Source organism: Octodon degus, unplaced genomic scaffold (assembly GCF_000260255.1).
Source record: "Octodon degus isolate 3935 unplaced genomic scaffold, OctDeg1.0 scaffold00034, whole genome shotgun sequence".
Lineage (NCBI taxonomy): Eukaryota > Metazoa > Chordata > Mammalia > Rodentia > Octodontidae > Octodon > Octodon degus.
In genome coordinates this window covers 7,670,552-7,686,083 of record NW_004524610.1, presented here as the reverse complement: position 1 = coordinate 7,686,083, position 15,532 = coordinate 7,670,552, and the positions used below count along the sequence as shown (strand labels likewise).

Genomic DNA, 15,532 nt, shown 5'->3' with positions numbered 1-15,532 from the left:
CTCAATGCTCACAGAGGAGCTGCAGGGAGCAGCGTCTGCTTCTAGGGACCGTTATCTGGCAGTAAGTACAAACCATACACCTCAGAGTATAAACACATATATCATTTTTTTTTTTCTTTTTGGTACTGGGAATCAAACTCAATACCTCACACTTGCCAGGCAGGTGCTGTGCCACTGAGCTACATTCCCCATCCCTCATTTTCTAAAGTAGGATGAAAAAAGGAAAAAAAAAAACTTCAAATTTCAACAGATATCTCTCACTCTCCCTATATAGAACATATAAAAAATTTTAAAAAATCAGCACCCCCCAAATTCAAAGACCCAGTCCAAAAATGGGCATCTGAAATGGGTTATACACTTCTCAGAGGAAGAAATAAAAATGGCAAGTAAACATATGAAAAATTGTTGAGTATCACTGGTCATTTGAGAAATGCAAATTAAAACAACATTGAGATTCCATCATTGTGTCAACTTGAGAAGTTTGGAAATTTCACTGAGTGAATCAGCAGGGCCTTAAATTTTGCCTTAAATTCTTTTAAGAATACTTCTGTAGTTCCTCTGTGGAGATGCAGCACCAGGAAAATTAAGTTCAAATTACTGGAAATGTTTAAAATTTATTTGCTGTGAAACTAATTTGAAAAAAATGAAAGTGTATTATGAACCCTGTAATACCATGGCAGCCGTCCATGGTCCTAGATTCACCTATCATGTTGTATGCAGACAGTACAGCACAGCATGAGGTACCGTGCTGCGTGCAGCACCCCTCGCCGCGGGAGGGCAGGCTTGCTTAGGTCAGCCGGGCGGGCCTCTCGAAAGTGATGCCTACGGATGCCTGCTTAAGGCTGTCTTTGGAGAAGGCCAATTCATCTCATTAGCGTTTTGTACTTTAAGTTCATCTCAAATCATTGCATCCATTGTTTAGTTTACTTTTATTTTTCAGCCCATTAAAGAACAATTAGAACACAGGTTGTTGTGACTGATACACTGCGCCAACTTGAGCCTAGAAGCTTAGTTAAGTAACTAAGCCAGATCCTACATCCTGGGTGGAAAGGATCTGCCCTAACTGCTCTAACCTGCTGTTCATTGTGCCAATATTTTTTCTTTTATAAGTAATACAGATTTTCACTTAACAAAGTGATACAACTTTCACAGTGTTTGTCTTAATACATAATGCTGTCTTTCAGTCATTCATATTACCAGATATATGCATGCAAAATTGGAAGAAGAAAGAAATTACAAGAAATGAAGAGACAGGGTCTCACTGTGCAGTTCACACTGGCCTTGAACTCACTTTGTGGCCCAGGCTGGCCTCAAACTCAGAGATCCTCCCGCCTCAGCCTCCTGAGTGCTAGGGTGATAGGCGTGTGCCGCCACACCCAGCCTAACGGATCTCCCTCTTATGAGCACCAAGTACACCTTTTCCCACTGGATTAGGAAGGCCTTTCCTGGCTCTGTGCATGGGTGGCATCAAATAGCCTGGCTTTAGCTCCAGGGCGTGCTAACTGTTGACTACATGCCTGAAGAGCAAAGTGAAAAGGTGGGGACCATAAAGCCCTAAGTTCTGATTATAGGATTAGTGTCTCCCTCTGCTCATCTATAAAAAGCAAAATGTAGTCCTCAAGTGAAGGACAAAAAAGCAAAGGGCTGCAAGGATCCAGAGCCTGCCTAACTGAGAAGTGATCCTACACAGTGTGTGACAAACTAGAAATAACACTGTGTCGTTTTCGCACTAGCCTTCCCTGGTATACATGTCTTAATTCTTAAATATAAACTAAACATTCTGATGCTTCAAGTCAGCGTGGCAAGCAGGTCTAAGTTTGGAAGTATAACGCAAATAATGACCATCTGTTCTACTTACACGGACAACGTTCGGTTTCTACTCCTCTAAAGCGACACGACGCGGCTCACCTTGCACTTGGGACACTTCTGGGCGTTCCGCTGCCCATGCTCCATCTCGCTGGCCCAGTGACGCAGCAGTTTGTCTCCCTTTTTGTACTCTTTGCAGTTGACACCTTCGTGCCAAGGAGCATGGCACTTAAAACACCAGACGAACTGGCAGGCGGGGCACTGCACCTGCGTGGGAAGAAGAGCGGTCAGGGCTGCAGTCCGCTGGCCGCGGGTGTCCACAGGGACCATGCAGAGCCGGCTTTTCAACAGTACTATCGTGCTTCAGTTTGGTCCTCACAAAGCTATGCAGGGACGTAGGTCAGGGGAGGAAACCAAGGCTCGGAGAGCGCAGACAGCACACGCATGTGTGGGGCCGCCCTTCACATACGTTCACCGAGTCCAAGGCCAGCACGCTGTGCACTGTGCCCAGACTTGCTCCCTCTCTACTCATATCTTAACTGCTGACTGCAGCAGCCATGAAGTGCTGGGGTCTACATGCCCCTCCTGGCTCAGACCACTGTGCATGACATGACTGCCCCACTGGACAGCTCGTACCACCTGGTAAGACGGTCCGGTGCCGCCCAATGGGACAGTCCTGCATGCACCACCAGTGGCTCAGAGCTGCCCAGCTGCGAGACAAAGATGAAATTGGAGCCCCAATTGCAATCGTGCTAAACCATCAGTAGGTCAGAAGTCTACACGATTCCCAATCTAGGTGAATCAGCAAAACCCTGTTCAAGATTTTACTCACACAATGAATTATGAGAATCTAAAGGAAACCTAGGCTCTAAGTGGTCACCGGCAGCTGGGACGGCTTCACCATTCCTCACATTACCAGGCTAGGCGCACAATCGTCCTGTCCTAAGGACATCTTAGTGAGATCCTGATCAGCCTGCAAACTCTCCTACAAGAGGCAAAGCTCTGAATGTCTCAAGACTAAAGTTACCAGAATTTAAAAACCTTGACTAGCTCGCTCCAGAATCCAGGATGGCTCCAAGCACTGCTTTACTTCCTGGAATTCTGAACCTGTTAAGAGGAGCCCTGCTATCTGGAGTAAAAATAAACGAGTAAGAACAAAACAAGTCTTGACACCACGGCAGGTACTATATGGCAGCCCCAGGTCTCGGTTACTGTATTCCTGTGGTAGACGCTACAGCCTCACGCAGGCTAAAGCATCGTGACGTGCACCATTCCGTGCTGTGAGAAGATGAAACCGAAGCACGAACTCTTCACGATCACAGCTGTTTTGTGCATCAAGACAGTAAAGAACCGTGACACTAGCACAGGACCTCACTAGCAACTGAAGGGAGAAACGGGCTTGAATAAAACGTGGTAAGTTGGCCTCCCGGCTGGGCATCATAAACACTCTGATGATAACTTCTGGAACACCCCTTCCGCTTCACTGGCCTCCTTAGAGCGAGCTGGACAACTTCATCTCTGTTGCCGCCCTCCAACATCTGTGCCAGCAACCACAGTTAGGAAACCACACTGGTTTTCTACTGGCTCTGGATACGAATGATACTTGAATCCCAGGAGAAACCAGTGTGCGTCAGAAGCTGCCGTGACCGTACAGGCTGATTCACAAGCTGCTTCTCAAACTGCAAACACTGCCAACTTCAAGCGATGTCATAAGACGCGGGCAGCACGCTAAGTATACCTTCCTGGATGCTTCCAGCACTTCTGCATGTGGAAAAAAGTCTGAGTCATTTCTGCCAAGGAAGCTTAAGCACACTTTAACGTGTATAGTTTAGGAGCAACGTGCTGACTCAAGGGTTCCTGAAAGCCTCACACGAAGGTGCTTGTATAACGTAAGGAAATAAGATATTTGAGCACCTTAACGTGATATTTACCTAGAATGCTTAGGAAAAATACTCAAGCTGTAAGGTACGAGCAAGAGCTCCTCCAGTACGTCTTCTTGCCTTTTTTCCTTCTGCCTTGTGTCACACATCACTGCGCACATCTTCACAGTTCTGCTTCGTACTTGCGAGGAGGGCCGGGCATGCTGCCACAAGCCTGTAATCCCTGCACTCACAACACTGAGGCAGGAGGACTGCTGTGAGTCTGAGGCCAGCCTGGATTACATATTGAGTTTAAGGCCAGCATGAACCGCACAGCAAGACTTGGCCTCCAAAAACCAAAACGAAACAAAGAAACAAACCTGTGAACAGAATTGGGGTTGTATTAAGTTCGCCTCAGGGAAAGGGAAAAGAGACATCATGGCTTTAACACCTTCTCTGTTGCTATGCATGACCTTCAACTCTTTCTCCAAATCAGTATGAAAACAACTTCCTTAGTCTACTCCTGGAACAAGAATGAAACCTAGAATTGCACCCGCTTGCGTCAATTTCTGAGTTAAGGCCTGTTTTCTCCCCCGGGTCACCCCTCCTCTCCTCTCTTCCAACCACCCCGCCCACCTCCCAAAGCGATTTCCTTCCACTTCTCGGGGGTCAGGGCCAAGGCCCACTTCACCTCCTAGGAGGGACAACCCCCACTGGGGGCCCCGAGCCTGCTTCCCAGGCAGCTCGTCCCTGGTCCCCGACCACCGCCAGCCTAGTTCAGAGCAAGGGACGTGTCCAGTACTACGCTGCTGCTCCTGCTTCACACTCATCAATTCCACCTGTCCTCCCACTGTCCATTTTTTAGCTCATATTTTAAAATTTGTCTTGATCGCCAGTGTTTGCAGCAGACAGTGGTTATGTTCATCCCGGGAACCTGGCCCATGTCATTCTTCATTCTTTTTCTCTAGACCCGGCCCCTTCTCTCTCCCTCCCAATGCCTGGACCCCTTCCCGTCTTGCCAAAGCTCTTCTTTCATTTTTTTCTTCAGTTCCCTTCCCCCTCCCTTCTCTTCTCTTCCTTTTCTTCTCCTTCTTCCAGAGCCTATTCCCCCATCCTCTGAACAAGGTCACCCTGTTCCTGTTTATCTATTTCCGATTTTACTCTTTATTTATGCATATACATACTTTTGAGTTTCTCATGTAAGATAAAAACCTGTGACATCTAAGCTTGCCTATCTGACTTATTTTACTTACCATTACAGTCTCCAAGTGCTTCCATGTGCCCATGGATGCCTCAAGCTTGTCTTTATGGTGTGTAAATACCACAGAGTACTTGACCTAGTTTTTAAATTTATTTTACCTATCTTCTTTGCCTAATCTTCTATTCAAGGGATACAGGTTGCTTCCAAGACTTAGTTATATGAGTCGTGCTGCTATAAGCTGTAATGAACAGAAACTCCTCGGAAGAAGTGTAAATGGCCAATAAATACATGAAAACACATTCAACAGCTTTGGCCATTAGAGAAATGTGAATTAAAAAAGCACTGAGATTCTATCTCAACTCAGAAAGAATGGCTGTCCTCATGAATCAACTGGTAACAAGTACTGGTGACGCTGCGGGTGGAAACAGACTTTTTTCCATTGTTGGCGGGAGTGTAAACTAGTACAACCATCATGGAAATCCGCGTGGAGATTCCTCAAAAAACTAAGCCTAGCAATGCCCGGCCCCAGCGCTCTCCTCCGAGCTATCATCTCTGACGAGTTCAGGTCACCCCCGCCCCCCGCTCCCTTGTGCCGGGCTTCATTCTGCTGTGTGCCCAGCAGTGGTGCCAGCCGTTTGCCCACGCTGGGCACTCCCGGGACGTCAGCCCTGGTGCTGCGTGAGCCCTTTCAGCCCTCACCAGGTGCTCAGAACATGAGCACCATCCCTTTCCGGTGGAGACACGACCACTGCCCAAGGCGACAGAGCTGTGACAGCAGGTCAGGTAGAGAGTTTATTTAAATCCAGTTTGAACTCAGCACGGAGGCCCTCCTTTTCCTCCTTGGCAAACTCACTTATGGAAATGTTGGCCGGTTTACCATTATCATTCAACAGACATATTTTGAATGTATTCCCCGTAGCACATGGCGCTTGCTGCCGGCAGTGCATGCAGCAAGCCTGGGCCTGGCCTCCTAGACATGCGCTAGAAAAGACGGGCCTCAGGCCAGTGCGCCACGTGCCCCGTAGGAGCCCAGATGCCACCTGCTGCGAGGAAAGCAGGAAAGCGCTGGGTCCGGTGGCACTTCTCGTTTTAGTTTTGTGAGGAATCTCGGCACGGATTTCCATGGTGGTTGTACTAGTTTACACTCCACATGTGACGGGTGCAGGCGTCACATGTGGAAAGTGCCCAGCGAGTGAAAACAGGAAGGCCTTACTGCCATGCTGTCCACTGCCACCGCACGTGCTGCAGGGTTGTCAATGCCCCTTCATCTGTGATATCCAGGCAGGTGAGGCCTTGTGAGCCCGGAAGCCAACGTTACAGTGGAGCTCGGGGTTGGCCAACAGGCGCTACTGTACGAGCCTCATGTGAAAAATACTTGGAATCAGCACTGGAAGCCTCCAGTGCACAGGGCACAGTGCAAACTCGTGTGCTACAGATGTCCCCTTCTAGGAGTAATGAGGAACAGCAAAGCGTAATCCTCCCTACCAGGGACGTATTACTTGTGAAAATTCGCCTCATAGGAGTTTTGCTTCAGCTTTCTGAGGGGTTGGCTTTGGAGGCTAGGTGTCGGTTGTACAATCCAGCCTGGCCTCGTGCTGTCTAGGTATCCCAGGCTGCCTTCAAACGCATCGCGATCCTCCTACCTCAGCCTCCAAATTCCTCGGATTACAGGCTTACACCACACACCTGGCTGCACACATGTTTTAATTACCCCAAATTCAAAATACTATAGTCTCGATTTACATGTATCCAATTTTAAACATAATCTGGAAAACAACCACTGTCCTAAATTATAAAATACAAGTCCTTACAACGTGAGCAATCCCCAGATGGCACTACTAGCCGACGACTGGACCAAAAGCCATCACCCAAACACACAGCCACACGAAAGCAGTCTGCTGATGTTGGTCAGCATCGAGGTCATAGCGTCTCGTGACCTCCAAAGTGAGAGGTTTTACAGAAGACTAGCAAAAGGGTGTTCTTCCTTCCTGATAGCTAACCCTTAAAGAAACAAGCCTGCACAAAACCGTAAGTAAACAAGGAAAGAAGAATTCACTAAGACCAAGTTAAGTACTTTCAAGGACCAATTAGTCCCCAGGAGGTGCTAGTAACTAAGATGTCCCCAGCTCTCTGCTGCAGGTGGGGAAGTACCAGTCAGCCTGGTCCTTGCGGGCTGCAGGACCAACAACACAGGGCCACTCCTCACTGATCCCAGCAGAGCTCTCTGCGACAAAAGGCAACGCTGAGGAGCCACTGCGTGCTGCCCTCCGCGTAAGGGTGGGGACTGCTCAGGCACATTTCCTCCCCTCTGCAGCCCTCAGCCTCCTGCAGGAAAGGGTTCTGGGATGGCCCAGGGACCTGTGTGTCCTCAAGCTTCCCAGGCACAAGCCGAGTCCAGGGCTAGCTCCCAAGGGGTCAAGTCTTCCAGGCCCACCGGAGTCACCCAGAATCCGAGGACACAAGCACCTGTGCTTGGACCGCACTGCCCAGAGAACCACGCTGCCCCACACAAGCATCCCCAAGGACCCTGGGAGCACAGAGCTCTGTGAGGCTTTATTTTCCCAATCATACAGAACTGTGGCCTTACAGCTTGTGTCCTCTCATCTGCTCTGGTTTGGTCTTGAGTCCCCAGAGGTAGTCACGGCTTCCTTCCCAAGGTGCTGCTAGTGGAAGGGATGAGGCTGAGGAGGTGGCCAGGTCTGGGGGTGGCAGTCTCAGTGAGGGGGACCCTCCTGCCCTGCTCTACCTGGAGCTCCTGCCTGGCCCACAGCAGGAGGACTCAGGCTTCAGGGACCCGACTTCCCATGCTGCAAGCCAGGACAAGCCTCTCATCCTGAGCAGATTTCCAGGAGCACAAAGCCACTGCCACACCTTTATGAGGCCTTCAGAGGCAGGGGCTGTGCCTCGTTACCCCATCTCCTACCCTCAGCACAGCACACGCACATGCTGGCACTCTGCATCTGCGCAGTGATGGGTGGACAGGAGTTTACACTGTTTTCACTTATCAGAGCCAGGAGACTTACGTGACCCACTGCACAGGTCAAGTTCATGCTTCAAATAGATATAACTAAATAAAAAAGCCTTAGAATTTATGTAGCATTTGGCAATGGCAACAAGGAAAGGTTTGCTTTCCAATTAGGTTACTGGAACAATTTTCAATACAACTAAGGGAAAGGAAAAATGTAAATTTGATCCTTACCAACTCTCCTAGGGGCCATGGAGATAGCTCAGTGGTCTAAGCACCTGCCTAGGCAAGTGCAAGGACCCAGGTTTGATCCCTGGTACCATATGCCGTGCTAGCCCTAACCCCGGGTGTGCTGAGCTGGCCAATAAGATTGGGCATGGTGGTGCAAACCTGTAATCCCAGTGCTGGGGATGCTGAGACAGGAGGGTCACTGAGTCCGAGTTGCAAAGTGAGATCTTGTACCAAATACATTAAAACAAAGAACTCTTAGCATCAGCCTCCCCAAATCACACATTTTCAGACTTTTAGGCAAGACACAAGGGGCCCCTCTGACTTGGGTTAAGGCTGCCCCAAGCAGGCCTCCTGCAGGTGATCCTGAAACCAGACCGGCCAGGCATGTGCTCACCTTGTATTTGCTTTCTGATCTGGAAGGGGTGGGGATGTGTCCTTTCCTCTTAAAGGTCGTAAAGTGCGTGCACTGGGGACACGGCTTCGTGCTGGGATCAATGCGGCCGAGCTCCGAGAAGTACTTGTACTTGATGGTGTCTTCATGTGTGAGGTTGTACACTACAGTTGTCTCTTCCAGAAATTCGAAGCACTCGGTGATAGGGCACTGGATTTCTACTTGGCCAAGTTGTACCTAGGAGAAAGAGCAGATGGGGGGACAAGATGGTCTCTGGTTATTAAGTGTTGTATCCCCCCCCCCTTGGGCATATGGTGTTGTTCATTTCACGACTACTATCTTAAAGAAAGGGTTATCTTTTTTTAAGACAGCATCATGGATGGAAATCCTTTAGACACCTGCACCAGGCAGCAGCAGAGTAATCAATGTCTCCACAACGACTCAGTGGCCCCTGCAGTCTTCCATTACCCTGGAGAATGGAAGAGGATGTGGGGAAATCCTCAGGACACAACCGCTGTGCCCCGCTTCAGTAATGTCAGGTGAGGCAGCCTTCACCCCAGTCCTCCCACAGGACATGTCTGCACTAATCTTTGGACACATTTCACTATTTTAAAAGGATAAAAGGGGGCTCTTACACAGTACTTACAAATATTATCTAGCAGGTTACAAAGCACTAGTAAAGTATGACTGTTTTCTCTGAGCTTTTTCATACAGCCACAAAGTAGTAGCTCCTAAGTTATCACATCCCTAGAAGCAATTTTAAAAATTAAGCCTAATACGGAGGTGTAAACCAAAGCAAGCTAAGTCCTTCAGAGATCTGGCAGCTCCTGGGGCCATTTACAAAATTAATTTATTCAGAGACCCACAAAGCTAGCTCCAGGGGAAAAAAAAGCAGGCCAGACCAGGGCGCACCCAACAGCATTTGGTGTGGGATGCTCCACGGAAAGGCACTAAGGAGGGCAACGCAGGTGTCCAGCATGACCGTGGACACACTCCTTTTTATAGAAAACACGGAATGCGGCTAAAAGGAAGAGCTAGCCCCTTCTCTGGAAGCAGCGCACTTGGTGGCCACGTCTTCTGTGTTGTCTGTCCTGATACAGAAGGAGGACACATGGAAACGCCCACGGGCCACAATTTTAAACTAGGATTTTCACTGAGTCACCGACACTCCCAGAAGTCAAGCCATGTGCACCCGAATGATGGAAACACACAGCAGGGCCGGCAGTGGGTGACAGCCACATGCGTGGTCAGAGTAGACGGCACCAGCACACGGTGGAACTACAATGAAAGGCAGCTCTCTTCCCAGTAACTTGCAAGTTTGAGGCTTACTTGGCACATGTTTGAGGAAAGTAGTTAAAAAGTCACAGCCAAGGAGTGTGCAGCATGATGGAGTGGCACACACGAAGGGAAAGACCACAGTGGTGGGTGGACAAAGCTCTTCAGTGATCCATGAAAAGCATCAATTGCTACATGGCTTTATGCTACTACTGCACAAAGTGTGAGACAAAGAGGTTTATTTTTTTTAAATTGCCTACTTTTTCTACTTTTTATGAGTCTGCTCACAGATATTGCCAGATTTTATCATTACAGGAGTTACGGTGTTATGGTAATGATGTTACCGGCAATTATACTTTAAAATAAATTATTTTAAGTTACTCTTCAGGACAGAAGTCCCTGGATTTTCACACACACACAGAGGGGCCAGTATCTCTTCCTAAGAATCCTGCTTGGTGGAGTCTAGCATAGTTGTTTAGATGGTGGTGAGCCGATTCTCTCTGAAAGCACCACTGGCCAGGCCCTGAGGGCCAGGCACCAGGTGAGGCGCAGCAGCCCGGGGCAGGGCGAGACGTGGGCGTCCTTGTCCCTCCTGCACTGTGAGAGGATCGACTCACAGGGTCAGTGTACGCAACCCCGACTTAGCGATCTCAGCCTCGGGAGGCTCAGTGGTGAGCAGGAAGATGGGCCAGAAGCGTGAGGATCCAGGGAACTGAGCCCCGCACCTCCCGGCTCCCCCCACATCCACTCAGCCTCGTGCGTCCTCAGTGTTCCTACTTGACATCGGCTCCTCCCCATCTTCCTTCTCAAGCTACACCGAGCTACTCCTCAGATGGAATCTCACTGTACTCAGATGCACTCAGACCTGGGTCTGCGATCCTCCCACGACCCAGCTCCACTGGCCTCGTGAGCCTCGAACCTTCCCTCTGCCGAGGGTGTGGGCTGCCACACCTGAGTCTCCTCATCAGGGGCTGCGGAGGCTCGTATCTCTTGGCTACTCGCGACCTGCACGCTTGGAATTTGAGTTAATGCTATAATGACTGGAAGGCTGGCAGGTAACAGCCCTGTTGCTGTCACACTTGCGCTGGGAACACCTGCTCTTCCCGGCAGCGTTATTCATGCCCTACTCTACCCAGAGCCTCCACCTGTGCATGTTTTTCAGAGTATTTTTCTTCACACATCACTACCAAACAAGGAATTTTTTGAGAGCAGAGGGCATTCATGTACTTATACAAGAAGTCTGTGTGTCCTACGAATTCAAAGGAGCACCTTTACCACTGTACCACCTCGACAGAGATCACCCCAGAGCCACCAGGTGTCACCGTCACTCTTTGATTTGAGGTGCTCTAGCTTTCACGTCCACAGAGCACACTGCTGCATCCTAAACGATCTTGCACAGGTCACATTGGTGAGGTGTGGTGGTCTGGGTTGGCCACAAGGATAGACTCTGGGGAGATGAGAGGAGAAAGGAGGCCAGGATGCTCGGAGGAAAGGGGTGAGAAGCAAGCGGCGGCACGCGGAAACCAGCACAGGAACTGTGCCAGCGGAGGCGCTTCTGTCCAAGTGACAACCTGAATTAGGAACTGCAGGGCCTGGCAGGCCCAAGTGCAGAGCCCAGAGCTGGGGGTCACATCTATACCAACCCGGAGAGAGCAGCCGGACGTGAAGGCAGAGCGCCAGGCAGGAGACAGGTCACGCGGGCCCTGTGGGCCAGGACAGGAGGCCGAGGTCACACTCTGAGTTCAGTAATGATCAATAATCAAGCTCAGTTCATCAATAATCAATCGATGACTGTTGGAGGCAGAGGAGGAGTGGTAAGCCCTGATTAGTAAAAACTGTTCAGGCAGGCCATGGTGGCACCTGTCTGTCATTGCTCCGGCTTCAATCCCTAGCCAGGAAAAAAAACCATCAAATCAGTTTTTCAGGGAAAATGGACTCAGCTGAAACAACGTGCAGGCTGCGAAGAGCCGCTTTCCGGTCCCGAGCGCTTCTTGCCGGTGGCCGGAGGACTGGCCAGCGCGGCTGGCGAGCGGCGCATGCGCAGCATGGAGCCCACGGCTTCCGGGACCTGAAAAGACAGTCTACGCCTACAGGATATGCTGCGGACATACGGCTGGGGGGCTGTCAAGTTAACACACCAGCACCTCTCCTAATTTCTCTCTTGCAACAGGAACGCTAACCGTGTACTCTCTTAGTGATGGAAACGCTCTGCTACTAGCCACGCGGATCATGACTTCCAAAACATCCCCAGAACTGACTGTGTCTAACTCAGATCGTGCAGCCTCCGACCAACATGTCCCTAAGCTGCGTGTCACAGTCCTAACTGGCCTCTCGTGACTGCCATCTGTTTCGTGTCCCCACAAGGCCAGTGTTGTGTAGGTTCCGGCAGAACCAAGGGCATGGGCTGTGTCTCTCCCATCACCTTCTGTGTCCACCGCACATCTCAGCGACTGCAGACTTCTCCGCAATGACCGTGGGAGTGCAAACGTCTCTTCTCAATATTAATTTCATTTCTTTTCTATACATTCATTTCTTTTGCCTGGAAAGCCGTCAATGGAGGAACTAGTGGGTAATATGGTAGCTGCACTCTGCGTTTGCTGAGGAGCCCTCGCTGTTCTTCATAATGGCTGTGGCAATCTGCATCCCCACCACCAGCGCCCAAGAGCGCCTTTGCTCTGCTTCAAAACCCATTCAGCTCCTAGAACACCCTTGCCTCTCTGCTCTTTTCTGGTTAGAATAAATCAGGTTCAGTTAGAAAACAGCATTTCCCCATCAGCCCTTATCTTTCACTTTTTTGAAAAGAACATTTTAAAGGGTGGGAGGTACTACGCTACTGCGGCTTTAATTTTCATTTTCCTGATAATTAGAGAGGCCCTTTTTCATGCACCTTCTGGTCATCTGTCCTTTTTTTTTTTTTTTTTCCTCTCTCTCTCTTTTTTAAGTATTTATTACAGAGTCTACAGGGTCTCACTACACAGATCAGACTCGTAGTGATCCTCCTTCGTTCAGCCTCCCAAGCACTGGGATTACAGGCACACACCAGCACACTCAGTCTCAATGGCTATCTCAGTGCTGCCTGGAAGCAGGGCTGGCACATAATGCCAGGGATCTAACCCCGGTCCCTGAGTCTACCTAAGCAGGTGCTTTAGTCTACTGAGTTATCTGGCCAGCCCTGTCCCTCTTCTCTTGAAGGATGTTGGTGACAGACCATATGGGAGAAGGTAAAGGCAGGAGTCCAGGAGGACTTTAGATTTTTGTATAGCCTGGTGACCAGTGACTGGTACCTAAGAAACTTCTAATCAAATACAGGTCTCATGAATATAATATCTCCCAGAAATTAAAAATTCCACAGAACTCCCTCAATGTGATAGGTGAGACAGAAAGCCTGTGACACAAAGGAAATTAAAACACGACTGGCGCCTTGATGGAACTTGAAAACACAGATATTAAATTACTCTTTGTAAGGGGGCCGGGGAGATGGCTCAGTGGAATAAGCGCTTCCCTGGCAAGCACAAAGGCCTGAGTTCAATCCCCGGTTCCACCAAAAAAAAATAAAATAAAATAAAAAACAAAAAGAACAAATAAATTACTCTTTGCGGCTTCTTGCAACCTGGGTCTGACCATACTGAATCACTTAATAGTCACCCTATGTTTTCCAAAAGAAGTTTTATTGGAGAGGATTATAAACATATGCAGAAAGTGGCAGATCCGTATTACTGACTGCTTAGTACTCACTCTCCTGTTTAAATAACTGTCAATTTCTGGTCAACTTCATGTTGTCTGTGCCCTAACCACAGGGTCCTCTCAGATTATCCTGAAGCAAACAGCAAATATCACATAATTTCATTCAAAAATACTGGCCTGTGAGCCTAAAAAATAAGACTTTTAAAAAAGCATAACCACGACACCATATATTTCCCAAAACACCAACTGTTTAATGTCAAAGCCATCTAACTTGTGTGCTTCCTACGGTCAGAACAAAGTCATTTTGCATTTCTGTTGTGCTCAATGCTAACGCAGCAATACATATCACTACAAAATATGCTTTCCAATTTTTCTGAAAAACATGTCTGTTCTTGTAGCAAAAAATTACTTAACTCTAAACCAATCTCCAGGGTGCCAGTAAGCGATATTATCATCTACTTAGCACCTGAGCTGCATGGCTAATTTGCCACCTGAGAGAGCTCAACAGTAATTTAGTGACTCAGACGAGGGGACCTTTGCAGTGGCAGATTCATTAACTAAATCCTCCAGAGAAAAGGACAGTGAAAAGTGGAAACCTTGGGCCTCAAAAGCAATCTGTCAAGTGTAGAGTTTATGACTTTGATTGTAAGAATTTACAGCGTGCGTTGGTCTCTCGTTCACTTGATACAAGGGATTTCTGATGTCCTCCACCGTGAGAAATGGAGTGTGTTAGTATGAGAGAGGGGAACGCATGCCCAAACAGTGACGGCAGAGGTGAGGCACACAGAGCACCTGCCTTCTGCAGAGCTCGGTCCCAGCACCTGTGCGCGTCAGCGTTCATGACCCCGTGAGCACCGCAGCTGCAGGCTCTCCCAAGCTCACTGACTCCTGCACCCTCCGCAGCAGGATCACAGGGAGGTGGGTCCTTCACTGATGCACACACTTTGCAGCCACAGAGCAGCCTGTGATAGATGTCTTTGCATTTCAGAGACAGAATAATGAGAAACACCAACTAGGAGCTCTCACAATTCCAGGACAGACTGGGCAGGGTGAAAACCACAGTGAGGCACACGAAGTAAGAGTGACAAGCACCAGAACCAAAGCAGTGATGAGAAAGATGCACACAAGAGCCACCGCAGCAGAAAGCTTCACCTCCAGGTGCCTTGCTGGTAAGTTCTACCAAGCGCACAAGGATGAAATAAGAACCGCATCACATAGCTGCTACTAGGGAAAGGCCTCGGATGCTTGGGACCATTTGGCACAGAAGGTTACAGCGACTTCCGCGGGCGAGGTATCTGTCCACCTCGGGACGGCTGGAAGCCAAGGTAGAAGAGAGAGGAAGAACAGGATGGGGACCAAGAACCCCGTCAAGAGCACATCCCCATGTCCTAACTTCCTCTGCTTACTCCCCACTTCACCAAAAGCAGTACAGGCTGTGGCCTAACATACGGTTCATGCCCAGTCATTCACAGCACAAACCCAGCTTGCCGGATGTGGTTACAGTGGCCTAAGTGGACTAAGCTAATTCTGCATTCAACCTGGGAAAACAAAGTTCTAAGGCTCGTTCTATAAGATGCAGGACTAAGGGTGAAGCCACAGCAACTACAAGAGTGTGCTGGGCTGGCAAGATAGCTCAATGGCCTAAAGCGCCTGCTTAGGCAAGCACGCAGGGACCGCAATTCAATCCTGGGTACCACATGCCATGCCTGCCCCACCCCCAGGGCAGGCTGAGCCCAACTTCCCCAGCAAAAAAAAAAGTGTGGCACTGAACAATGACAAAACAGTGCACGTGCAGCAAGGGCAGAGCACAGAGCAAAGGTACCTGTGCAGACACTGGATGGATCCACAGGACAGGCACTGAGACATGGGTTTTCAAAACACTGTTCTGGGTCACTTATATGTCTATTAAAAATTAGAGTCATTTGTTCCTCTGATTGGTTGATTCTCTCCACAAATCTGTTCATAAACTGAACCAGATGAGAATGGAATGATAGTTCCGCACTAGGTCAATACTGGACATAGCCACTGAATTTGGTTTGGTTCTTGTCCAACTTGGTTTGCAACCAGAATTGTGGAAAGAATCCAGTTTAGGAAGCGAGGCGCTGCTGCCATTAGCACTG

The 15,532-nt window shown here is 49.0% G+C and overlaps 1 protein-coding gene across 1 annotated transcript in view; it reads right to left on the bottom strand.

The window, feature by feature from the left end:
• Positions 1–15,532, bottom strand: part of Rnf217 (ring finger protein 217) — a 100,821-nt gene that overhangs the window by 17,679 nt on the left and 67,610 nt on the right. Inside the window, exons 3-4 of the mRNA XM_023714217.1 lie at positions 8,457–8,690; positions 1,909–2,073 (exon numbers count right to left, since the gene is read on the bottom strand). Of these exons, the coding sequence (XP_023569985.1) occupies positions 1,909–2,073; positions 8,457–8,690 (399 nt within the window). The remainder of the gene's footprint in view (positions 1–1,908; positions 2,074–8,456; positions 8,691–15,532) is intronic.